Source organism: Clarias gariepinus, chromosome 11 (genome assembly GCF_024256425.1).
Source record: "Clarias gariepinus isolate MV-2021 ecotype Netherlands chromosome 11, CGAR_prim_01v2, whole genome shotgun sequence".
Classification (NCBI taxonomy): domain Eukaryota; kingdom Metazoa; phylum Chordata; class Actinopteri; order Siluriformes; family Clariidae; genus Clarias; species Clarias gariepinus.
Genome location: NC_071110.1, coordinates 6,416,251 through 6,443,738, shown reverse-complemented (window position 1 = coordinate 6,443,738; position 27,488 = coordinate 6,416,251). Strand labels below are relative to the sequence as shown.

The window sequence follows — 27,488 nt, the reverse complement described above, 5'->3', positions numbered from 1 at the left end:
ACACAAAAAAAAAAAAAAAAATCATTGATTTTCTTGGCAAAAATGGACAGTGTCGAAGAAAACAGTGCCAAGCTGGCAGATCGAGAGAAACACTCTTGCAGTGGCCACAAAAAGACTGATGGAACACAAACAGCTCGTAGTATGTTATTATGAATATCCATTTGCATTTCTTGGAAGGAACATCAACCTCTTTAATTATGAGTAATCATTTCCAAGGGGCTTCGGATGAAAAGATGTCCAAATCTTGCACAAAAAAAACCTAAGTTTTTTTTTTTGTGTGTGTGGTTGTTTTTATGCATGTTAATCTCATTTAGTTTTGTTTAAAATATAGTTTATCTTAACATCTTAACATGAGAGAAAAAAGAAAAACATTACTTCCCCGAGGCACAAAGTTTCTTGGATAAAACATATCAAAAGTTGTGACAATCTCCACCCTGTGTTCATTCTTGTCAGCCCTCTCCTCAGGGCACAACATATTCTAAAGACATAGGTAAGTGTGAGCTGAAAAAGGCTCTCTGGTGAACAGGGGAGGCTGGTGGAGTCACTGTGAGCCAGCATATATAAGCGTGTCCTCTCCTTGCAGAAAGCACTTTTCTCTCTGAGCTCCCTCTGAAGGAGGTGTCAGGATGAAGCTCCTCTTTGCAGCTGCCTTTGCGCTCTTTGCGCTTTCTACCTTTGACCAGGTAGATTCCTCTGCATATGATAAAATATTAAGCCACAGCCGCATAAGGGCAAAGAAAGAAGGGTAAGATGATATTTTTATTTATTGTAAACTTTATGTTTTTTTTTTAAATAAAAAAAAAAAAAACATATCCATAATCAGATATATGCAGTGATTTTCACAGAATGGTTAATTTGTTTTAATCAAAGTTGTTGCTTTATGTTTTCATGCACGTTCATGAATAAGTTGCATTTATTTGTCTTTATAATTTTGCACTTATTTTAATTAGTTTTACACAGTAATGTTAATTTCTACAGATTATTTATTTATTTATTATTTATTTTAATGTTCTGAATTCAGTTGCTGTTTATTTCCTATAATTTTAACACTGTATCTTACAAAGTTAAAACATGACATCATCTATATCACTGTATATCCATTATTTCGGTTTGACTTAATATTTATTTATTTCCTTGGTGTCAGTCCGAACGTGTGTGCACTCCAGCATGTGTTGGGAACCAAGAAGAAGTACTTCAGTACTTGCCGTAACTGGTACCAAGGAACCATCTGTGGAAAGAAAGCGTAAGTGGGTCGTTTTATAACTCCTAGTGCTTGTTAAATGTGTCTGCTGGGACTTCCCAGGGGTCAGAGGTTAAAGGTTGCAGCAGACTAGTCATTTTCGCACACTTGTAACATTCATTGAACTACAGTACATGTGTGCAAACGTTGTATTCATGACCCTAACGACCTGATGAATAGTAAGAACCAAAACTTTAAACAACAATAACAACAAAAAGGAAATATCATTTAATTTTTAAATTGTGTGTTTGTCTTAATTAGATTTAAGTGATGTGTAACGAGAACAGTACTTGAATATAATGATTGAAACAAACCACACGACTGGCTTGGAGCACTGGAGTTATGTTTAAACAGCTCACCTTAAATTCCCGCCCATAGGCAAAGCACACATCTGGATGCTAGAGTTGAATTTAACATTATTGTTGGCTTCAAGAAGCTGAGTAGGTGTTGCTTGAGAAGCATCTCTAATACAGCTGAGAAAGCTGATGCGGCTAATTGGCAAACTCTCCAAAAACGAAAACACCGACTGTGCAATGATGAAAATCAAATGCATGGTCAAATCCATTATTGCAAACCGAAGTTCCAGTCGTCATGTCATTTTCTGATTGGTTCTGGATTTTTTCGGCCCACAAATGTTGGGTCATGGTGAGTCCGGGATGCTTCTGGTTTTCATTTCTTTTTCCATGGTTGGAAAAGAGTGTGTGTGTGTGTGGAGGGAGTTATGGGTTACTGAAAGACAGCCTCACGTGCTATAAAGCAAACTGGCCACAAAGACCCGTGACTTCACCCCCTCCCCCGCACCCCCAGCGCTATTGGTCTTGCCTCGGCGCCTCTCCTCAAACATGGATCTCCGCCAGGCCAGACGTTCTCATCGGCTTCAGATGTTCTACAGCTTGTAGGCTGGTCTTTTTCTGTAGACTCAGCAACTCCTCCTTTAACAGGGAAAATAACCACATCTGTGTCCGTGAGCCGATTAGGAATATTCTCCTTATGTGCACAACACTGGGTCTGTCCATCTTCCAGCTAGCTTTTGCAATGCGACAGGATCCCCTAGACGGTTCTTGTTCCTGTAGATTAGTTCCATCCCTAATTTAACATATTTGATCAAGCTGATTATATTCTTCTTATATTTTAAAGCGAATTAGTTGAATCTTAATGAAAAGATTTTAAGGTGAGAACTTAAACAAACATTCCACTTAGCACTTTAAAAGTCATTCATTTACCTTAACTTATAGGATAAATGTAGAACCCTGCAACATATCTTTTTTTCCTATTTAAAGAATACTAAAGGAACTTATTTTACTACATTTGGAAGAAAATCCTCTCCACCACTTCAACTGGTAACCGCTATTAGAACATTTTGCCCTGCCGGATAAATCCATGTGAAGAAATGTAAAACATTTCGTAGAGAGTTTATAAAGCAAGATCCTTCAACTCTTTAAAGTACCTTTTAAAATGTTTAGGATAAAATGTACACTCTGTTAGGAATCTTGGTCATCACTCAAAATCTTTTTTTAAAAATGAATGCCTCAAGGGTTCTTTGATTGTCCCTCTCAGGGTATCCTTTAAGGCAATGGTTCTCAATGTTATTTTTGAAGGACCCTTATCCTTTATATTTTTTTTACCTTACCCATGTTAATTGAGACAAGACTGTTAATTAGGTTATTAGTTAAATAAGGTCAGAAAACACTAAAAGGAAGTAGAGTTGAAAACCACTTAGTTGAGGTTCCATGTAAAACCTTAGTACTGTTTTCCAACAAAGGATTCTAGGATTCTGTGAACGCTTATCTATCAAACGAAACATTAAATAACTATTAAACCTTCCTGCCACGAGGTCCAACAGAGGGTTAGCTAGATTTTAAATTTCTGGGTGAACAAAACATTAATAAATAAATAAATAAATACATTTGATTAGTTTATCCAGGATTTTTTTTTTCAAGGTTCTACAAGGGTTTGTTGAAAAATTAAGGAGTAAAAGACCATGTCTAAATTTTTTTTTTTTTCAATTTTAAAACATTTTGTATTTAGATTTTCCTTTGTGTGCTGCAATGTTCCCCAACCAACTTCTTACCGAGGCTTCTTCCACTTCTTAAACAGTTAATACATCTAGCTCTGGATTACAGTGTGGGTTCCAATGAGTCAAGAAAATACACCCAAACCATCTAAATTTGATACGAACTGGAGATTATTTGCTTTAATGTTTTCCATGATTAAATAAGGAATAACCGCTTGTTCCATTACTGGATAAAAATAATAAAAAAATCTAATAAAATACATTAGGAAACTTTTAACTGTAGCTGTGGCATGAATCCTTCATGTTACCAAACAACAGATTTTGGCCTTCCTCCTTGCACGGGAGAGATGTTTAAAACAATCTTGTTTTCTTTTGGCTAGTCGCCTAGAAGCGTAACAGATACTGCAGTGATCTCATCCCTTTGCCTCTTTCCTTCCTTCCTGAACTCTGTGCATCAAAGCTCTTGCCACAGTGAAGGCTGGTACTCTGCCACGACCTCAGTGCTCTTGTTCCCGGATTTAAAAAAAAAAAAAAAAAACTGGCTCATTTCCCGTCTGCTGCCTCTGGGTCCTCTTTGAACTTCTCACTAATTTTCTTCTTTTTCTCAGCTCATTATTGGTTTTGTTCAGGAAAGCACCCTTGGCTTGCATTTTGTCTCTTAGATACAGGCCAATCAGTGGAGGTTTTTTTCAGGTTGATGAGCATGCTTTCGTCTAGCCAGGTGTATCAACAGCCAGGCTGAGAAAACATGTGGAACCATTTACAGATGTGGGGGCTTTCCAGAACTGCAGCCTACTAACCTTCACCTCCTTCTCCCATGCATGCACGAGCACACACACACACACACACACACACACACACACACACACTACTTCCTGCAAAGTTACGAGGCAGCTCTTATATCGGAACGTAGGGAATAATTTACTATAACTAAGGCATGAACAGTTCCGTCTGTAACAAATGCCAGAGGTTTCTGTTAATGTACTTGCTCTCACATGTTCCAGAGTAACAACTCATTCACAAGGACTCATATAGTGGACCCTCAAAATAATTCAAGGCTAATTAAAAAACAAGAATTATTAAATAAATATTCATGTTATTTAACAAAGAAAAATATATAAGTGTTTATATGAAGTGGTCTGATCATTTTTAAATGATTATTAATATTCCCAATACATTTATTGGTGTGTGTGTGTGTGTGTGTGTGTGTGTGTTTCTTCTTTGTACTATGGCATAATGCTTTTTAATTAAATAAGTAGCTTAAGTAGAGGTGTCACGGTGGCGTAGTGGTTAGCACGGTATCCAACCTCTTGCCCAAAGACCTTGTGACCCTGTATAAAGGTTAATATAATAATATAATAAATATATTTTATATAGGGTGTTATTATTATTATCATAAGTATTGTTATCCTTATTTTTATTTTTATATATTATGTTATACTGTATGTGTAATATATTGTTGAATCATATGATTATATGCTATCATACAGTGTAAACCATTACAGAAGTCTAATTCTATGCAAGAATGATATTATATTTTTATTAAAATTTTCCCTATAACTTTCCTTGTGGGCATAAAAGGCTAGCTTGGCATACTTGCTGAAACCACAAAGCCACATGTCATAGTTATATAATTATATAATATATTTAGAAACATGATACATACCAACTCATCCAAAAAAATTAATCACCTAAATAATAGAGACTGTCCTAAACACAATTCTGGGCCTTTTGCCCTTACATGATGTATGTTACTCTATACTTCTGTAAGTTGCTTTTCTTCTTCTTTTGTAGTACTGTTGTGTATGAGTGCTGTCCAGGATACACGAGACTGCAGGGTAGGCAGGGCTGTCCTGCAGGTAAGTAGACTCTAGTAGGCCTTCCATGACCCTTTACAGGATTTACAGCATGGAGAATAAGTAAGAGTGAGTGTTTATACTGTATAGAAGAAATACTAACTTGTCATGCAGATACTCTCCATCATCCAATGGAAGCGTACATTTCTGTGGTTGAAGATAAATAATTCACTTTAGGACATGCTGGTGAAATGAAATGATAAACATGAAATGATAACCAGATAATGCATAAGCATTAGTGCACTCTGTAGGATTTCAATATTTCCATGAAATACATGAAACTCGCCAAAAAAGTTTCATGAAGAAATTGTCAAAGACATTTCATTAAAGAAATATTAACTGTTACTGTGATATAATATTATACATCAATTTTCTTCCACAGTTTTGGCCATTGACACTGTGTACAGCACACTTGGCCTGGTGGATGCAGTCACCACACAGCAGTACTCGGAAATGTCTAAACTTAAAGCGGAAATTGAAGGACCAGGATCTTTCACCTTCTTTGCCCCCAGTAATGATGCTTGGGATCTTCTGGATTCGGTATATTTCTAGAATATGACTATACCATTACTATCTCCTGATAAGCAGAGTCACATAAAGCAAAAACAACAAACAAGAACTCATATTAGTATGATTCCTTAACAGTTATTTCAATTTTGCTCTCCAGGAAATGAGGACTGCTTTGGTGAGCAATGTCAACATCGAGTTGTACAATGCTCTGCACTACCACATGGCTAACAAACGCTTCCTCACCAAAGATCTGAAGGATGGACTCACCATCAAGTCTATGTACAATGACCTTACTCTCCACATCAACCACTATCCCAATGGGGTAGGTGTTTCTCAGAGTTGTTTAAACATTTTTAATGATGTGACTAAGTAGATTAATCAATTTGCTCACTGTACATGGCATATGATTCGCTGTATTTCACTTCTTTCGTTCAGGTGGTCACTGTCAACTGTGCCAGGATAATTTATGGGAACCAGATTGCCACCAATGGAGTGGTCCATGTCATCGATCGTGTTATCTCTGCTGTGGGCAACACCATTCGGGATGTGCTTGATGTTGACGATGATCTATCCTCTCTGAATGTAAGTGACTGTTTGTTCATACCAATCAGGAGAAACATATATATATATACTGTATACACTCTTCAAAAAGAAGGGTTCTTTAGATGCACTCAATGTTCTACTGTACATACAACATTTACAATAAACTGCTTAACAATTTCTTCAGCTATTCAATTAAAGACTGATGAAACCTGTCAGAAGGGATTCTCCTTTTTTTTTCTAAAGGAGTATAATGGAATAAATATAATTTGTCTTTGTGCTCGTTTCAGACTGCGGTTTCCAATGCTGGTCTGTTGGAGAAATTGGGCAGGCCAGGACATTTCACTCTGTTTGCTCCCACCAATGATGCCTTCTCTGACTTGGAGAAAGGAGTATTGGACAGGCTCATGGGTAACAAAGGTGCCCTCCAAGGTAAATTAGTGACCCAGGTCTCAAGTCTTTTAACATCCTTGGAAATAATTTCCCAAACAAAGGTCAGAGAACTAAAGACAAAATGTTGTGGCAGCTTTCGCTCAATGTGATACTTCATTTCCTTTTAATGAAGTACAAGTTCAAGGAAAACAATGTGATGACTCCCACGGGACATGTTTGCTGATCCGAGTGAACCGAAGTGCTATTACAGTACATCAATAATCTTTCTTCATCCCATCCATCCAAAACAGATGGTGACACTGAGCTGTACTGAGCAGGCATTTGGCGAACAGCAGCCAAACCACATTTAAGACTGCAGTGACGATTAGATTAAATTATTGTTTTAATTCAAGCACCTTGGTGAAAAATATGTTCATATACAGTACCGTTACTTATTTGCCCTGGACTTCAGGATTATTTCTTTAGCTGGTAATCATGTAAAAAAAAAATATTCTCCCTTGGTACATTGCCTTCGAAATGGGCGAGCGTCCAAAGAAATGTTCAAGCCCAAGGGCTGTACATTATTTCCCCCAACATAGCTCCAATGTAAGCTTAGAGAAGGATCAAACAATGCAAAGTGAGCAACGCAATCTTTACACAGTGCCAAGCGCTGTGAAACAGGAAACAGCTGCCGGTTTTACTATCCATCAAAACTTGGCAATGTCTAGGTTTTTACATTTTAAAAAGTCTCACATCAGTCCCTCGACAGCCATTTGAAAGTGTCCTCCACTTGAAGACAAATGGTCCAGAATTGTTGGCAGGCCTATTCTCACAGGGTCCAAGGGCTTTTAGGGAGACTCTGGTTTAGTACTTGGTGCGTTCTCTACCTGGCACTGTTTGAAATACGTCATAATGAGTTGGTAGCCGAAAGGAAATATTACAGGAGAGATAAAAACAATAAGAACAATCCATAATTCTGCATTTTTAAACACAAATGACCAACTAAAGTTCAATATCCAGTAGGGGTGTATTTGGAATTGATGAAGTCAAAACACAAAGTGGGAGTGGCAAATAGTCCTTACAAATAAATCTAATGAATGCAGAATGTCAGCACTGTCAGTATTTGTGTGTCATTCAGACAGTTTTTCATCCTCAGCTATATTCTTTAAGTTCATGATTTGTTCATTCACATGATGAATGCCATTTGTATTCATTTACATCCCTAATTTTACTAGTAATTAGATTATATAAGTGACTCGAATATAAGATTTCAGTTCTTCAGTAGTAAAGCTACCAGAGTTCCCAAACACATGTCTGTTCTCTTCCACAGCCCTGGTCAATTACCACCTCTTAAACTCCATGCAGTGCTCAGAGGCCATTATGAGTGGCACCGCATATGAGACTTTGGAGGGCAGCAACATCGAAATTGGCTGTGATGGAGACAGCCTCACTGTTAATGGTGTCAAGATGGTACTCAAGAAGGACATCGTCACCAGTAATGGAGTTATCCATCTGATCGACAAGGTGCTCATGCCAGACTCAGGTTAGTGGCATTTTATGCATCTGGTTATAAATATATATTTTTAACTATTTAAATAATCGCAAAATAAACAAGTTAATGTATAATAAACTATATACTAAACATGCTACCTGTCACTTTCTCCTACAAGCTAAGCAGGTGATGGAACTCGTTGGCTCGTCACAGGCCACCTTTGGTGATATGATATCAGAATTGGGTCTCTCAGCGGCCATGAAACCGAAGGCCGAGTACACACTGCTGGCTCCCCTCAACGTAGCCTTCAATGGTATATTACTCTAAATTAATTCCTGATGTCACAGTCACTTCTGGCAGGATTTGAATCTGTCTTTTCTAACAGAATTATTGGTTTAATGTTCTCATTCAATCTCACTTTCTCTTTCTTGGCACACGCGATTTTTACTCACATTACTGTTGCTCATGTAACTTTGAGTGTGTTAAATTTGTTTCTGCATGGATTTGGAAAAACATTGCTCCGTTACCATAGATGTTTTATGTTGTTAAAGAGATTTATAGTGATGAAGTGGCAGAAAAAAATAACGATCTGCCTTCTATCAATTGTATAATACTATGCAAAAATCTTGAGCAATCTCTTATTTCTTCATACAAAATTAAATGAAATGTTAAAAATGAAATTAAGAAAGGCGAACAAATGTTTTACTGTGACAGGAGCCAAAGAGCGAACATTATACAATTTAACAATCGGTTGTTTATGTAACAACATCAGCAGCAACCTTATTTCCCCTCTTGTCTGTTCCAGTCATCCAGCATCACAGGCTCTGTGACTGGACTAAAAATGAGAGACAAAAATCTTTCAGGAAGCCTGGAGAACTACTCCTTAAAACGGCATTAAAAACTAGAAAATCTGGCTCCTTGGAAGCAAAATGTGAATAAACAAGCAGGGGTCAGAACTTTTCCATACTGTGAATTTATATCCGGATGTGTACATGTTGTAGTAAACAAAACCGCCTCTTTCCAGTATGACAAATTTTGTTATGTATAGTGAGATATTAGAACTCACTGCATCCTTTCTTAACACAAACACATAGACCACCCAAGTGGTACAGCCAAGGGGCCACTTTTACTCTTCTTCATAAATGTACAGGATTAATTATTATGAGTATGTGGAAAAGTTGTTGTTTGTGCACAAAGGGTATTATATTTTTATTGATGAAGTGGATAGTTTAGAAAGATGAAGCAGCCGGAAGCAGCAATAAATAGAAATAATAAATAAATAAATAAATAAATAAATAAATAAATGGAAAAATAAGTGGAAGAGGTAAAATATATTTTAGTGCTATATTTATTGTAGTTTTTGTAGGATAAAGAACTGTTCCTGGATGAGATGGGAAACAGTTTTAGCCAGTGAAATTTAAACTCGCCATATGATGATAAAGGTCAGAAACATAGTGTCTGTTTCCATGGCAACTAAGTTTATTTTAACTGAAAATCATAATGCACAATTAAGAATATCATATAAAAGAGAAAAGTGTGTTATTGGTTAGATTACCTTGTTTTAAAAAAAAAAAAAGATTTATTTCTAATTAAATCATAAAAATGGTGCACTTGCTACTTTGATTTAATTTTTTTTTTTTTTAGAAACCGAAATTATTACTAATTTGAATAAGCCATAAATGAAACTGTCACAATACAGAGACATACATTTCCTTAACCTTAGTCCTTCTTATTGCTGATGTTTGCCACAGATGAGGTCATGTCCATGGACCAGAGTCTCCTGAGGGTCATCCTGGAAAACCACATCCTAAAGAACAAGATTGTGTTAAGTCAGCTGTTTAATGGCCAACGTCTGGAGACTCTGGGAGGAAAGTTCCTCCGGGTGTTCCTCTACCGCACAGTAAGTCTCTATAGCTGCAGGAACCACAGCACAGTAGCAGAGAAAGAAATAATGAAAGCCTCTTACTTTCTTTTGTTTGTTTTAAGAGAGGTTACATTGGATGGTTGTGGGTAATTAATCGATGCAATTAGTGGTTGCAGAAACAAACTCATGCATGTTCCATGTCAGCATACTTGCTTATTCTGATTTATGTTCATTCCACAGTTCATTAAACAGTTAAAGTCATTATAAATTGCAATTTAATCTGCAATTACAAATTAACTTCAGTAATGGAATAATGCCAACCAAAACAAGCATGATAAAAAATAGCATAATATTAAATGCATTACAGAAATTCCAGAGATGTGCCAGATATTCCAGTGCCAATATTACAGTTAAAAAGTTTTAAAATGTCCTATGTGTCCTAAAAGGCTGTCTGCATTGAGAACTCCTGCTTGATTCGAGGAAGCAAAGAGGGACTCAATGGTGCTCTTCATCTCATGAAAATTCTGATCTCTCCACCTGAATCCAACATGTTCCAATTGCTGAAAAAACATGGCGGCTTCAGGTAAGAGCAATATGTATTCAATGCTGTGTTTTATTCAGTTAGAATTTACATTGTAATGATTGGACACACTAACAGAAAAGGTTTTTTTTTTTTTTAATACACAGCCATGGCAACACTGGTAATCGTTTTATGCTAAACAAGGCTAGACTTGGTACAAGGATGGAAATGGAAAATGCATGGGTGGCCTTTTATTGGACTACGTAGTTGAAAAATCATGGACAGCTGGTTCAAGAAACAAATTATGTCCAAGGAATTAGAAACTAAATTTAAAATACAGATTGTATCTGTTAAGAACAAGATTTCTCTTGTGATTAGTGTATATTGCTGAGGTTGGAGGGTAATTATGGAGTGGATAATGGATGTAAATTGTGACCTACTAATAATCCTAAGAAATGTGCACACACCGCATTGAACTTACTTTTGAAAAGGCTGAGAAAAAGAAAGAAAATGCAACTCCCCTTTTTAATGTTTATATTTTAAATCAAGTCTCGACTCATTTTCGTGAGGATTTAAGAAACACTTGAGCTTAAACTTTTCATCACCGAGCGAAAAAAAAAAAATAAAATAAAATATATATATATATATATATATATATATATATATTATTACTATGTTCAACATATTTTAACACCTTAATTTAGAAACTAAGAAATAATAAATATACTCTATTAAAATAAAATATATATCTTAGCATGGAATCTTAATTTATCTAACATTTCCCTTTAACACAATAGACCAGTTACTGGTAAAATTAGAGATTTTTTTTTTTTTTTAAATCAATTTCAAACGTGAATTTTGAAGCCTTTATTTTTAGAAGAATGTCAGTCTTTCCTCAATGGAGCTCCTCGTGAAGTGGGTTAAGGAGATGCCAAGTCTGTTACAAAGTGTTGATTCTAAAATAGTACTATAAAAAAGAAAAAAAAAAAACTATTTTATGAACAGACATGTCCAAAATTATGCCTGGTATGCACATCCATCAGGCAATCCATCTTCTCCTTTTCAAGAAGCAGAAGAAAAAAAAACATGACCTCAGTGAGAAATGGCAGGTGGTGCAAGAAGTTTCATATTTTAAAGACATGGCCAGTGGGTTTAATGTCAGTCAGTTGTTTCAGTTCTTCTTCCATTGACAGGTTTAGTAAAATATCTTCTAAGAGTCAGATCACTGGTATACAGCACAGTATATAGAGCCCCAGGCTGTGAAAATGGCAGAGGAAAAATGATGTGAGAAAACGAGGTGCCTACACTTGCCATCAGTCATGTTGTCAGTTAATCCAGAAAGTTCCAATTGGGAATATATTTTAGAAATCACTCTGGGCGGGTGCGTCTTTAATGGTCGCACTAGGGGGAGCTGTACAGTTTTAAAACTGGATGTTTCAAATAACATCTATTAAAATAATTGTTATTTAAAAAAAAAGCCTGTTAGTACAATATAAATAGTGAGAATTGACGTCTATGCCTAAAATTGATGATTTTATGGTTGCAGGATCTTTTTGTCGCTGATTGAGGCAGCTGGTCTGACTGATTTACTGAAGCAGGAGGGAGATTTCACCCTGTTTGCCCCAAGCGATGAGGCTCTTGCTGGACTCAGTGAGAGAGACATCAGCCTTCTGAAGAGTAGGTCTCTCTCTCCCTTGCATCTTGTCTTTACTCCAGTGCTTCTCAGTGATTGACCTAAAGATGCTTCAGGATAGGGTATATACTGTACATACTTATCATCTCTCCTTTCTGTAATCAGGCGATCCCAATGCCCTCAGAGCCATCCTGCTGTACCACTTCAGCAAAGGCGTCATCATCGGTGGGGGCATGGAGGCCGGAGTCACCAATCTGCTCAAATCTCTCCAGGGCAGTAAACTCAAAGTATTGCTTGTAAGTATTAAAAAACACTCTGAGCATGCTTACTGGTTCCACAGCCCTCTATTATATCAAATGTCAAACAGATTTTAAATCACTGCCTTTGCAGGCCTTACGGAAAGCAAATGAATAGATTTATTTTCAATGAATGAGGTTCAAAAGTTTAACAGGTTGGTGTGTTTTATGGGTGGATGAGGATTGCTTGACCTTGCATGCCAAAACCACTTCACCCAGCACACTACAGTAGACTACTGTTTCTACTTGCAAAGCCTTTAATCCCTTTTTTAGGTTTGATAGGCATGAATAATGAGGTTGGAACCTTTTACCAAGGCATAAAGGCTCACTAGTTTAAACAATGAAACTCTTCAAATATTTACGAACTGGTAAAGTGAGCTGGTAAAGGTCATTTAAAAATTGTGACTTTTTTTTTAAGTTTAAATTTATTTTGATTTAACCGCTTTTAACTCTTAAAAGTTAAAATATACTTATATATACTTCCTTTCAGGAAAAGGACGGCATGAAGGTGAACTCTGTGCAGATTCCCTCTGCCGATCTCATGGCTTCAAATGGAGTCATTCACGTCACCAAGAGCCTTCTGTTCCCTGAAGGTATAGACTGCAACAGTACACGCACCCCATGCATAAATCTTAATACAATAGCATTTAAACAAACAGAAAGGCTCCAGCAGCTTTCGAGCATCAACTACACCTCATTTTATTTTCAAATCTCTTTACAGATGTTCCTGTTGGAAGCCAGGACTTACTCTCACTCCTGAGAAGGTTCATCACGTACTTCCAAATCCAGGTAACAGAATTCATATGTTTAAAAGTCTCATATAAGTCTGTTGCGATAAAAAGCAATAAAATGCATTTAGGTTGTAGTGTTGGAAAAATAAATCATCCAAAAGCATGGTGAGATATGGTCCAACTGTCATCAATCTGAAGTTGAACTACTAAATTTTATTATTCCTCCTTCACCACAGCAGTGTTCCAAAGATTATTTAAACATGATGTTAATGTTGTGGAATGTCTGTAAATCTGGTCATTTTTTCTTTTATCACTCAGGAATAACAGCAATAGACAACTCCCTGTCTCTATTGATGCAAAAAATCCAAACTTATTACATTAGTGAAAACCTACAAAGGTTTAGAGACCATCTTAGAGTCAGAGCACCCCCCTAAAGTTTCAGTTTTAGCTCTGACTGTTACAAAATGCTAACACTGGAGACTCCTTCCAAAAATACAGTAAACTTCATGCCATCAGGAATGGCTATATACAGTATACTTTATTCCTTGTATAAATACAGTACAAATCTGATATTTTAATACAATGTTCATGAACTTTTACTGTAACATATTATATAATATTGAAATATATAATTTTCATACACTATATGTACAAAAGTATTTGGCCAAACTTGCAATGACACTGAATGCAAATACTGTACATACACTTCAATATGGAGTTGGTCCCCTTTTTGCAGCTATAACAGTTTCCACTCTTCTTGGAAGGCTGTCCACTAAATTTTGGAGTATTTTGTGGGAATTCGTGCCCATTGAGTCTGTAGAGCATTTATGAGGTCAGGTACTGATGTTGGATGAGAAGGCCTGGCTCGCATTCCAGTGAGTCTCCAGCCCAGTTCATCCCAAAGGTGCTGGATGGGGTCGAGGTCAGGGCTCTGTGTGCGGGCCAGTCTCTTCTTTGGTTCTTTCACACCAAACTCATCAAACCATGTCTTTATAGTCCGTGGTTTGTGCAATGGGACACAGTCATGTTGGAATAGGAAATGGTTTTCCCCAAACTGTTGCCACAAAATTGAAAACGTAGCATTGTCCAAGATGTCTTGGTATGCTGAAGCATTAAGATTGGCCTTCACTGGGGATAAGAGGCCTGATTAAAACAGTTGAATTGAATAATTAACAGGTTTGGTGAAATACTAATATCTTGAAGTATTTTATACATTCTTGTATAAATGTTGAGTTATTTAGTTACATGCATGACATGACTTTATGAAGCAATATTGTGATTGAACATGTGAGGTGGGTATTAGCTAAAAGCTTTCTTATTAAATCACTGTTCTGATAATTGAGCTGATGATTTCTAAATCATGTATGAAATGTCTATGATAGATCACTCCAGCATATAAAATTTTCTTTTATTCATAGTATCAACCAGGCTACAGATTTCAGGAGATTCCACTGACATTTATGAGTAAGTTCTTTTAAACACATTTCAAATTTCATTACTTGAAACATTATATTTAAACTCTTTGTTAATATGTTTGTTAGTAAGTGTTTATTGAACATGCTTTATTTTTATTCTTTTTCAGGGAAAATCATCACAGGTATTGAACGCTGGTGGTCAACACTGAAGCATGCATTACAGTGAAGTATGTGTTAGAAGACAAGTTCTTTTTTTTGTCACTTATACACATTCCTTTGCAGGTCCTGAAATCACAAAAGTAACTCGAGTCATCCATGGAGAGCCGAGCCTAACCAAGGTTACAAGGGTCATCGAAGGTGAACCAAGCCTCACCAAGGTTACAAGGGTCATTGGAGGTGAACCAAGTCTTACCAAGGTTACAAGGGTCATTGAAGGTGAACCAAGCCTCACCAAGGTTACAAGGGTCATCGGAGGTGAACCAAGTATCACCAAGGTTACAAGGGTCATCGAAGGTGAACCAAGCATTACCAAGGTTACAAGGGTGATTGAAGGGGCGCCATCTATTACCAAAGTCACAAGAGTTATTGAAGGTAAAATTTCATTTTTATTAGATAATTTTTTTTGCCAAATTAATCAATTGTCATTTTTTAAAAGCGTGTTAATGGCACAGCTGTTTGGCAATCACTGACACTCACAAATCTGCATAAAAGATAAAGTTTACAGACAGTTAAAAATGGCAAAATGTTGTCTAAACTGTTAAAGTGCCTCCTACATATGACGGGACAAATCTTCCACTAATGCAGCTCTGTCGTTGCAGCTTGTCATCCACATGTAGATATACTAACTCTTGAAACTTTTATGCAGTAGGGTGCCATTACTTCTGATCAAGCTGAATTTGTTTGTATTATTGTTTTCATTTACTGATGATTGGTTTATTCTGATCAGAATTAAACAGTAGTTAAATGAATGAATGAATGAATGAATGAATAAATGAATATTAAATCATATAATGTGTAGTACAGTATAATCAGGTTATAGATTTGGAGTAACTGATTGCTAAATCTATAATCCCACCTTTTATAAATTGTTTATATGGTTCTATAAAACCACTGAAACTGTAGATGAGAAAAAAATTACTTTGGTCAACCAAGATTAAGCAAGAGTTTATACTTTCGCTACATCAGCATTGAGGGCTTCTGCGGTGCTTTGGGAAAATGGAAGCAAATAACCATGCTCAAATGTTCTGCACCAACAGGTCCTGAGATCTTATTCAGCAGCATTGCCGATATGGAGCACAATGGTAGTGCGAAGTCCTGCGCAAACCTTCTCTAATGCATGCTTGTAGTGGAGCTCGAGCTAGAACATTTTCAAGCTATTCTTAATACTGGTTTCCTCTTATAAAATCTTTACCAACAACCTCTTAAAATCCCAGCTTGCAGATTTACAATGTTGCCTCTCATAACTACATACTTTCCTTAGCTTTACTGCAGTTACCAAATTTCGAGTGGGATTAAATAGCGTACTATAAATTTAACCCATGAATAATAAGCTGGGACTTTAAAGGATTAACAATTCTGTATTTTTCTTTAGCTCTTCTCCTATAACTCTATCTGGTGTACAATTCATAGGCATTACAACAAAAAATAATGATCAGAATTTGTTTGGCTTTTAAAAAAAAAAAAAGTAAAAAAAAAGTGTTAAATGATGGTACAACTAGCATGATCTTGAAATACCTATGAATTGAAATCCTGGTGAAGGTCTTGATTTATATCGGGATTTTAAACTTTAAAAAAGACCCAGTGCCGTGTACCAAGATTTTTCTCTTCTTTCTTTTCTTAGTTTTTTTCCCCCCAGTCCCCTAGACTTTTAAAAACCTGCAAAAATGTTTATCCATTATTTACAATTTCTAATTTATTCCTATACAGGACCACAGACAGAGTTCATTAATTTGGATGCAGATGCAGAGAAATTGACCCAAACCATTCATGGTGAGATTCTTCTAAACTGCACTGACATTTTTGATACAGAATGCATTATGAGTCAAGACTTAATATTGGATTTATTAATTTATTTACAGAGGGAAAAAGAGTGCCAGGAAGGCGTGTACCAGGTAAGGAGATCAATGAGATATGAATGTTTAGAAAATGTGGTCAAGGTTGTACTGTAGGTTATTGATCACATAGATTTCTTTTTACATAAATTGATTTTTTATTTTTATTTTTTTTACAAATGTAGTTTTTACCCCTTTAAAAAAATTCTGTAAATGTAAATTCCTTTTTAAAAATAAAATGAGTTAAATATGACCACATGCCCACATGACCACGCCTGGCCAGTGAATATTTCCCAATTGACTTAAATCATGATGTCAAATCCTTAAACATGATACAGTATTAAGAACAATCGAATAAAGGCAAAATCTGAAGAAAAAAAAACAACATGAACAAAAAAATTAATTCATATGTGTAGTTTGATTGTTAGGCAGAACCACAGCTAAAGATTTCATTGATTGCAATTGTTTGAGTGGGAAGTTGAGACATAAACTTCACATTAATAACATACAAACCACAATGGGTCTTCACAGAGTAACGTTAATGCACAGGTTTATCCTCTATCTGTGTTTTTCAGCTGGATCCCGGAGGAGAACCAGGATGACCAGCCAGCCCAAGACTAAGTAAGACGGGGGGAAAAAATGGACCCTTCAATCTTTCAAAGTAATCAGGGTTTTAAGCAAATCACTTTTGTTTTAAAAGAAAAAAGGTGACCTCTCTTAATAAGATACTTTTGGATGAGTCCGATTAAACCTTGGTTTAAACCAAAGACAAACAAAATTATATTGGCAGTCAGATTTTGTTGCTTTGTTAATCCAGAGAGGGAAATTCACTATTAAATTGTCCCTGTGTATGTACATATCTTTTTAAATAGTTTTTTTTTTTTTTTGGTGTTTGTTTTTATCATTTTTTATTTTGTGCAATGTTACATTTGGAACAAACTGAAAATTCACTTAGTCCAGTGAACAAAAAATGTCAAAGCCAGGATGTGCGATTTACACAAATCTGTGTGTTTTCTTTATTTTTAGTTTTCTTTTTTTATTATTTTAACACGTTTTAAAGGAAAGAAGAATGTCAAATTGTATTTAGTTTGTTCTGAAAGTGAATCTGTTTCAGAGAATATATCTGAGCGTATTGTTAACTCCTAAAACCGAGATGGAACATGAATCCAGGTTTTATTGGGTTGAGGTTTACTTCTGCATGGCCAAAGATTTTATGGTGCTCATGTTCAATATTTGTTTCTTTTTAAAAAATAAAAGTTTGCAAAATTTTGATAAAAAAAGACTCCTTGCTTTTAATTTTTCATTCGAAGACTTAAAGTCTTCCTTTTGTTTGGAGGTGTATAGAACACTAGTATAAGTACCCGTCGTTGGAGAGTAAAGAGATCGTAGAAATAGTTAAATGTTTAAAGCTAAAAATAATCTGATCAGCTTTAAGGTAATAGTGATATTATTATTTCAGGTTAAAGCCCATGTACATGTCTGCCTAACTTTCAGTACAGAACTCTCTGTCTAACTTATTAATACAAAAAAAATCTTTGGTTTAGTAAATTACAGTATTTCTTGCCTTCATCATCAAGCAAATACACTTAGTGTTCATTGATCAGAGAGTGAATCACAGATGAGAAAACGACAAAGTACATCGGATAAATATTAGGTTTATATCTAAAATTCACTTATACCACTTCAGCACTGTTATTTATGTTTAACTTCAGGCAGATATCTATGTACTGCAAAGGTTTCGTCAAATGCTGTCCAGCGGGTGATTCAAAAATCGCAGCTTATATTCTAGTGTACCATGCAAGATTCATCCACCGTTTGTCCTCCAATTTATAAAAAATTAAGATATCATTGAAAGAGCGTGTACAGACAAAACCTTTCTTTAATTTATATAAATTTAATGATAACACAATTTAATTGAAAACAAATGCTTTAAGGGAAAAACACACTTAACATGCTTTAGGGGGAAAACATATTGATTAGATGGCAATATTGATAAAAACAGATTGATTAGATGATTAGATGGCATTAGATGATTAATTAGATGCCACTACCATGGGTCTGTTCTTTGGGTGATAAGGTATCTAGTTTCGGCAGGATACTGTATATGTTATACTTTTATCTTGTCGGTCAACATTTTGCTGCATGTTTTGAGAAAATTAGAAAATTACAGAAATACTGTTAAAATATTATATTAGAGTAAAAATGATAGATTATTATAGATGATGGTGTGTGATTATTACTTTTGCACATAATTTTAAATGTGATCGGTTATTTGTGAGGACATTAACATTCTCCATTATTAAAAGATGTAAACATTTCTTTCTGAATCTATGATAATTGTTTAAGTCTAGCTAGAACTTGTCACTCTAGTGATTAAAGGTGTATAAATGAATGAGTAATGATACTGGCCGAGGTGGCTTGGAACTCACTGCAGTCGTTCCCGTAAACATTTAATGAATGGAACGTGTGATTAATAAAAACTTAACAGATGAACAAGCAAAAATATTTATTTATAATTAATAAATAAATAATATGGAGTTATTTATACACATCTATTGTGTGACCATGTTATGACTTTTTTATTTATCTGAAATCCCTGCCATGTTTATCTTTCCCTACTAAATTGACAGCCTGCGTTGAAAGTAAGCGTGGCTCTAGGCGAAATGATGATGATGATGTTTATGATGATCATTTCGTTTTTATCACTCACTGGGTGATAAAAGCATTACAACATCGCAATATCTTGAAGGAAAACAACAAGAAGCTGCAAAACTCTTGGCACTGTAAGAGAATATTTCTGCCATGGAGCTACAGTACACTGTAATACTTGTTCCTATGTGGATGCTTTTGATGAGACCATGCTGTAGGGTTCAAACATTCATAAAAATTAAGCAGCACAGTTAAATCTCCAGTGTTGATTTAACACTCGACCTACACTACAGTATATTGCCACATATTTGCCAAAAGTATTCACATGCCTGCCTTTACTAGCATACTGTATGAACTTGAGTTACATCCAATTATTAATCCATAGGGTTTATTATAAATAAAATGAATTATTGTTTACTATTATTATTAATATGATGTTGGCCCACCCTTTGCAACTATAACAGCTTTAACTCTTCTGGGAAGGCTTTCACAAGGTTTAGGAGTATGTTTATGGAAATTTTTGACCATTCTTCCAGGAGCGCATTTGTGATGTCAGACACTGATATTGGACGAGAGGGGTATATTGGCCTGACACCAGATATTGGCCTGACTTGCAGTCTCTGCAATAATTCCTCACAAAGGTGTTCTATCGGGTTAAGGTCGGGTCTCTGTGCAGGCCAATCAAGTTCTTCCTCACCAAACTTGCTTATTTATGTGTTTATGGACCTTTGGCTTTATGCAATAAGGCACAGTAATGTTGGAACAGAAAGGGGCCAAGTTGAGAACATGAAATTATTTAAAATATCTTGGTATGCTAAAAGATTAAAAGTCCCTTTCACTAGTAAATAAGGGGCCGAGCCCAACTCCTGAAAAACAACCCCACACCAATTCCAACAGTTCTGGTGTAGAAGAAATTGAGATATAAGTTGGATTGCACTGGATGTTACTCAAGTTCAAATGTATGTGAAGGCAGCGCAGGAATAGGTTTGGCATTATAGTGTTATAAAGAATAAATGCTGTGTTAATTCAACACTGGTAATTTTGCTGAATGAGGGTTTTTTGGTCCTTAGCTAGAACCTGGAGTATTGGGCTTGTCTCTCAGGCTGATACTGGAGCTTGGATGTTGTGGACAGTACATTCATTAACCACTTCCATTCTCGGTGATCAGTGGTGACATTCCTCGTCGGTTCTTCTGGTCTTCTTGCTTTAGCCATGTTTGCCTTGAATTTCACTGCAACTCACTGGTTTTTTCACGGGGTAGATCAATATTTCCGTAGAAGACTGCATGGTAGTCAGCACGCATTCAAACATGACCAAACCATCATAACTTTTGTAGTTGGATTTGGTCTTTGACCATTATTTGGTGTCCCTAATGACTTTATTGCAAAAACCAGTTACAGATGGTGACTCTTGGGATCTGACCTAGGCATTGCATTTGGAATATCTTAATACTGTTGAAGAGCATTGGAGAGAGAACATCCTCTTGACAGACAGTAGTCTTAACAGGAAAATCATCAGATTAAATTTGAATCCGGATGCAGCTGCTTGTATGTTGTTTGGATGAGTTTCACTATGTTTTTTGTGTTCTTTCTCAAGAGTTTTCTCAACCAGCCAATGTATGCAGATAAATGCTGCCTTAAAATCCATGAGGCAATAACACCACACCAAATGTGTTTCTTCTTGGTTGCAACAGGTCCCACTTAGTCGAAATCCTGCTTGTTCTTCACGGCTGGTCTGCTCATGGTGTCTTTGGAGCCGTGATTGAATGATTGTCATGAAGCTCTTGCCAACAATTTATTTAAGGCTGATTCCGCGATAGATCTTGCATATCTTGTTGTCTCCCGTCTTATGAATCAGCATGCTGATGGCACATTTCCAGAAAGATGGAATGTCTTCTGACTGCCAAATGAGGATAGATAAACCGTGATTTGATCTGCTCCAGGCATTTTCCATTTTTTCAGTGATCTTATTGCCATCCTGTCTTCATCGATGGTGGGCTCTGCATCACGCATTGTTGCTTGTGGCAGTTTAATCAGCTGTGGTTCAGATGGTGGTCCTTGCTGTGGTTCATGGTTATACAGTTCATTGAAGGATTTTTTCCAGTGATGAAGGTGTTTGGTTGCTGATCGCACGAATGTCCCATCTGCTTTCCTGATGTTGTCATTGGTTGATTCGGTCTTTCTACTCAATCATGGGTCAGTAGAGCATATAATACTCATGCGCAAATGCTGCATCTTTAAGCTCTTCAGCACCTTATTTCCAGTAAGGTTTCCCCTCGGTTTTTATTCTTTGGCACAGTTAGGCGTTGAGCTGCTGGTAATTATTGAAGTTGACAAGCTTTGCTCGCTTTTGATCAGCCACTAGGCAAAGACATTCAACAAATATCCATGGTTGTGTCTGATAACAGCCACTATAGTAGCAGCCACTATCAGGTGTGACCATTTTAATTGTCTGGTGGAGATTACTTTGTGTTGTGACATGCTGTGTGAGTTAATGATGGGTAGTACTGTAGTTTTGGTAAAAGTTTAGGTTGTTCAATAGTACTGTAGTTTAAGACTCCCATCCAGAGGAGGCCTAAACTACGATCCTTTCTATCTTTCCATTCTTTATGTATATTGTCCAGTAGCTCCACATTTTACCTTTGTAAACTGTAGGTAAACATACTATGCATGTGCTATCCACAATTTCTTCATATTTTGCTTCCAATGAGCCTGACTTTCTTATATTTTTAATGTAGTCTTGAGGAATAGTTCTCCAGGCTTCCTGAAGGACTTTTATTAGAAGAATGCTTTTTGTCTGTTAAGCCACACAGTGACCAATAAATCATTTAAGCATACTCGAGACATAAACCAGTGAAAAATAGGTGCAGATGATAACAGGTGATTAGGCTGACGCTTAGTATATTGGTGATGCTTGGAATAGACGAGAGTGGAAATAAGGGCGCTGCTGAGGTTGTTACATAAACATCCAGTTTTTAAATTGAGCCTTTAGGCACTTTCAATCTTTAATTCAATCTTAATTTACCTTTGCACAAGACTGTATATGAAGACGGTTTTAATTTAAAAAGTAAAAAAACACAGTGGTCATTGAAATAACTTTTTACTGAAAAATTTAAATTTTAAATGTGAATTTACTGACAGTTGCTTTTATATTGTGGGTCGACAGAAACATTTAAAATAAAAACTAATGTAACTGGCCTGGATAAAAATTATGGTATCCTTAAATTAATATTTTGTTGCACAATCTTTTGAAGCAATTCTTAAAAGCAAACTGCTCCAGCTGTCCCAGGTTTAAAGGGGAGCCACAGATGTCCGCTCACAGAAGGCCACTTCAGAATAGTCCACTGTTTTGTCCTTAACCATTCTTGGCTGGTTTAGATTTGTGTTTTGAGTCTTTATTCTGTTGAAGGACCCATGACCTGCAACTGAGACCAAGTTTTTTTGTTTAGGCCAGTTTTATTAAAATTCTTTTTTTGAACCACAATTGAAAATGTCTGATTTTGAACCTATTTTTAGTTAATTTTATTTATCATTACATATATCAGTTTCAAGTAATTTTAGTAAACATTGTGGGTTTTTATTCCTTTAATTAAGGGTCCCAACAATTTGCTCCAAGTGTGTATAACATTAGCCTTAGCATAAGCATTTGCCTTAGTGATAGCAGAAGCAATATCTTTAGCATCATCTTCCTGGGTCTGTCTTCATCATCCCTGTTGTGTATTTATTCTTTACCATTCTTCTGCATATTTAATAAACCCCTGCAGTGATGTGTTGGAGGCCTTCTTGTGTGTTCTCCTCCCACGGTACCTCCCTAAATCAAGACAGAATCTAAAGTTACTGTATTCCAACTTTACTTCCAGGGTTCCTGAAACATGCTCTGGAGCCATCGTGACCATGAGCAGGATGAAGCATATACTGTTACAATGGTTTTTCCTTTTGCATTTAGGAGACCGTATACACTATTATTTACCATAAAATAAAAGTCAATCGTGGCAGTATTCATGCAACTCATCACACTAATAATTTGTGAGATCATGAGTAAGTTGATGAATACAAAAGCTTCCTTTTTGGCTTGATTCCAAAAGACCAAATTCTCCACTTGTTAAACAGAGGTGCAGTAAACTATTAGCCTTTACAACATATGTAGTACACCACATCCCCAGTAATGAGTGGTTTGGGATTTAACCTATGGCTTTTGTGGTTAGAGTTTACCTCCTATGAACAGCTGCACTAGCTTCATGATTACAGATGTGGCTTGTAATGTTGGATAGTTTACCAATAAAGCTGGTGATAGTTGCTGTAGGCCAATATCTTGCTTTATTCCTTTTTCTTTAGGGGGTTTACTCAAGTTTAACTTGATTCCTATTCATGCTAGTTTTGTTTTTTGCATGGCAGCTATCAGTGAGGGATCATAAAATCCGGTATGTGCTTCCTGTGAAGAGGTGACTCACAAGGGAATCCAGCCAACCCATGATTTCGGGAGGTTGCTCATGTATAAACAGATGCAGAAGAAAGTGCTAATGGCCTGTTCTCTATAAACTTTATTGAGAGCAAATCAGGGTTCACTTAGGCCCAAATTGGGGTCAAAGCACAAGTGGGTAAGATGAGTAATGTGAGTCATCCAAACAGACACCGATTAAACCATGAGAAAAAAACAAAAACAAACAAGTTTCAAAAGGGACAATCAACCAGACTTTGCAAAAAGAGAAAAAAATCACAGTATAAATAAGCAAATGAACACAAAGTACTAAACAATCAAAGAAAGACACCACCGTTTTTGGACACTGTGCATCAGGAGGAAGGGGGTGGGCACATGTAGGTTTTGGGGTATTTCCGACATGCATATTTATAAACCTGGATATTCAAAAAGGCTAAAAGTGAAGAGTGAGGACATGATTATGTTAGCTTTCTACACTTCTAATTTTCTAACAACTTCTGGGTAAAAACACCAGGAATTACTGCCGCCTCATTTACCAGCACCGCGCTCTAAATAAATTTCACATCAGAGTTCTCATTCGTAAAAGTAAACGAATGAAGCTGATTGTAAATTTAATACCACGGGTGGTTAATCACTCCCATTCATGGATAATGAACTACATTCTGCTGACTAACGTCTTTTTTTCTTTCTTTGCTTGCACTTTATTCATCATTTGCTTATTTAGACCTTTTCTGGGTTTTGGTCGCTCAGACACAATACAGCTGGTGCTCATTTTCAGTAAGCAAGAATGGTTACAGACTTTATTACACTTCTGAAGTCGTGTACAAACCACCAGTGCTCAAAATTACAGAAGTAATTATTCTAAATTCATTGTATCAAACTTCTGGAAGCGCTTTAGCCAAACGATAACCGCCGGCTCTGGTTCCATAATGGGCCATTTGGTGCCTGTGCTTTTTATTTCTACAGTACTTACAACAAATTATAGCTTTTCCATGTCTTTGATTTGACAGTTTATCTTTCTGATCTTTTTTTGTCCCGACACCTTTGGAAATGGTTGAAGGATCACCAAGGTTGCTGCTGTTGTAAAAAAGTGTTTATTTACAGTAAGTTAAAACAGCTTTTCTTAAATTGTCACAATCCAATATAACCTATATAATAATACTGTATATAAGCAATAACAACCATTTAAACGTTAAAATTTATTATCAAATATATGCTAGTAAACTTGCAGCAGACGAAGAAGCCCAAGACTGCCGGCCTCCATTTTCCCCAGATCCCAATGTCATCAAACATCCATGGACAAACAGGTCCGATCCATTGAGGCCCTAGCCCACAACCCACAACTCACAGCACCCAAAGCATCCACTGCCACTGTCCTTGTACCTGCCATCACAGCCCACCCCCCAGATGTCTTGTGGGGTCCTGACCCAAAGGGCCGGAACTCTTCAGGCAGCACAAAGGGAACCTAAACAACACTCTGCAAAATGTTTTACTTTGTAATTTTATGGATGATCAGTGTATTCTGTTTTAAGTGTAGTGAATTGCATATTCCAGATTGTAAAGAACCCAGGGTCAGAGTGTGTGGTATTTCATGATTTGGCATCCATGGAGCATGTTTTCTATATAATTATTTTTCCATGCAAATTTATTTACCTTGATAATAAAAATCATATGGAAAATAGAAAAACAAAATAATGAAACCCACCCTAGGAGGCACAGTGGTTAGCACTGAGCCTCGCACCTCCGAGGTTGAGGGTTCAATTCAGGCTCTGGGTTTCCTGTAATGGACTGCCACCCTGTCCAGGATGTACCCTGCCTAAGGTCTCCTAGAATAGCCTCTAGGCCACTGTGAGCCTGTACAAGACAAGCACAATAGAAGATGAATCAATGGATAAAAGAAATTTAACCAATCACTGTTAGATCTCCAACACTTAATACAGCCACATCAAGCTTCATTCAGGAAACCCCAGCAGTAATATATCTTCATGTTGTTTGTTGGTTTCTACTGTGCGTTATTTTCAGCACAACAAGAGCTTTTTTTCTTCCTGGAACATACTTATGAGATATGTAATCCTGTTGGGTCTCTGAGCCGAAAAACATCTATTGATTATTTACATGAATGATGTAAGAGTCTTGGTATTGTTTATCAGTGTTTTCTGACAACAGAAAAAAAAATTGTTCTGCCTAACATCTGTCTTCTCAGTTTGATCTGCATTATGATTATAGGGAATAAGTCAGCCATCTGGTCTTGAGTAACTCATGACAATTATTTTCTCTTCAACAGGAGCCGGAGCCAAAAGATGATTCTCTCATCCCTGCCACGTGGCTGAGACAGATCTAACAGGAAATTCCTGACATTTTTTTTTTCTCAAAAAATCTGTAAAGAATAACTGTGTAGTAATTTGGTCCTTAAGTTAATGGGAAATTGGTGAAAACATGCAGGTGATGCTAGACCCACCTACTTCTAAAGTTCATTTGTCCTTTATGGGCATTTGGGAGTTGATGTACCTTTACACATTACTCTGGGAACTGTAAATAAATAATGAAGTCAGATTTGAGAAGGAATTTTTCAACCAATTTAGAATTGCCAAGAAAGTATTTTAATTTAATTAGACAAATGTTGCACAGCACGGTGGTTTAGCAGTTAGCACTGTTGCCTTGTACATTCAGGTTCTAGGGTTGATTTCTGCCCTTAGGGCTGTATGCATTAGCTTTACAGGTTCTCCCTGTGCTTGGTCGGTTTCCACCAGGTACTTCTGTGTCCTCCTACAGTCCAGATTAGACTAATTGGCCTTCCCAAATTGTCCATAGTTTGTGAATGAGCGTTTGAGCATGTGTATGTGTGTGTGCCCTGTGCTGGATTGGTTTACCTAGGGTACCCCAAGTCTCCAGGGATAGGCGACAGGCCCCAAGCGGTACTGACAAAAGGATAAAAAGTGAGTAGACAAGCGTAAATTAGATATAAATATCACTGCAAAGGTTAATTTTTCTAAATACATGCATCTTGTAAATTAGCAATATTGGGCTTTTGTGTAAATAATTAAGAGGAAACAATTCAAAATTCAATTTTTTTTTTTATAATTTGGAGAAATTCAAACTGGGAGTATAGTGGTTAGCACTGCAGATTAGACTGACTGTGTATGTGTGTGCCCTGCGATAAATTGGCACCCTGTCCAGGTTGTACACCGCCTTGTGCCCTGTGTCTTCTGGGATAGGATTCAGGGCCCCCGTGACCCTGAATACAGGATAAAACAATATAGATGATGAGTGAGTAAGTAATTCAAACTGCTAATATAAAAACAAGCAAATCCTTTTGTTGATCTAATTTGTTAAATTGAGTTGGAAAAACATCATTAATTTGTGTTAAACCACTCGAAGCAAATCAATTAAGTTGTTCCATCTGTTCTCTTCCTTAAAGAGGCTCTATGTAGTCTAAGGTCCATTAATTAAAAAATTCAACAATTTATTTTTCATGTCATGTATCAATCAATCCATCAATTTGTCAATCCATTGTCCCCTCTCCTGGCTCGATACATCAGTTTATCCTTCCATTTAGGCACCAAACAGGAACGCAAAATGTGACAAATAGCACAACTGAAAATTGGAAAAAAGACCAGATGCTTTTCCCATCTTCAACTGCTGAGTTTCGACGAGCCTGTGCACTGCACTCATCGAGCCTCAGATTCTGCTTCTTAGCTAACAGGAGTGACCTTCTGCTGATGTAGACCTTGTTCTTCAAGGTTTGGTGCATTTTGTTTTTTCCAAGATTATTTTCTGTTCATCATGACTCTAAAGAGTAGTCATTCGAGTTACCATAAGCTTCCTTTAAGCTTTAAATAGTCAGAACTTTCTCATCGACAAGGCATTT

The 27,488-nt window shown here is 36.5% G+C and overlaps 1 protein-coding gene across 2 annotated transcripts; it reads left to right on the top strand.

The window, feature by feature from the left end:
• The first annotated feature begins 565 nt into the window (after positions 1-565).
• Positions 566-17,411, top strand: postnb (periostin, osteoblast specific factor b). 2 transcript variants are annotated; one of them, XM_053507402.1, is made up of 22 exons: positions 566-745; positions 1,145-1,243; positions 5,049-5,113; positions 5,493-5,650; positions 5,778-5,942; positions 6,056-6,202; positions 6,451-6,592; positions 7,863-8,075; positions 8,203-8,337; positions 9,776-9,924; positions 10,335-10,471; positions 11,955-12,085; positions 12,207-12,337; positions 12,828-12,930; positions 13,059-13,126; positions 14,487-14,532; positions 14,651-14,665; positions 14,766-15,074; positions 15,740-15,784; positions 16,410-16,472; positions 16,562-16,594; positions 17,110-17,411. In XM_053507402.1, the coding sequence occupies exons 1-22, from the start codon at positions 627-629 to the stop codon at positions 17,157-17,159; spliced, it is 2,523 nt and encodes an 840-aa protein (XP_053363377.1). In that variant the 5' UTR covers positions 566-626; the 3' UTR covers positions 17,160-17,411. The 2 variants fall into 2 exon arrangements, with proteins under 2 accessions (XP_053363377.1, XP_053363378.1); XM_053507403.1 differs by lacking the exon at positions 15,740-15,784.
• Positions 17,412-27,488: the final 10,077 nt, after the last annotated feature.

Bases quoted from the DNA above. Each gene is read 5' to 3' on its own strand.
- postnb (XM_053507402.1), top strand. From the start codon at position 627: ATGAAGCTCCTCTTTGCAGCTGCCTTTGCGCTCTTTGCGCTTTCTACC. The intron at 5,114-5,492 runs GTAAGTAGACTC...TTTCTTCCACAG, and splicing joins TAGGCAGGGCTGTCCTGCAG to TTTTGGCCATTGACACTGTG. The intron at 5,943-6,055 runs GTAGGTGTTTCT...TCTTTCGTTCAG, and splicing joins TCAACCACTATCCCAATGGG to GTGGTCACTGTCAACTGTGC.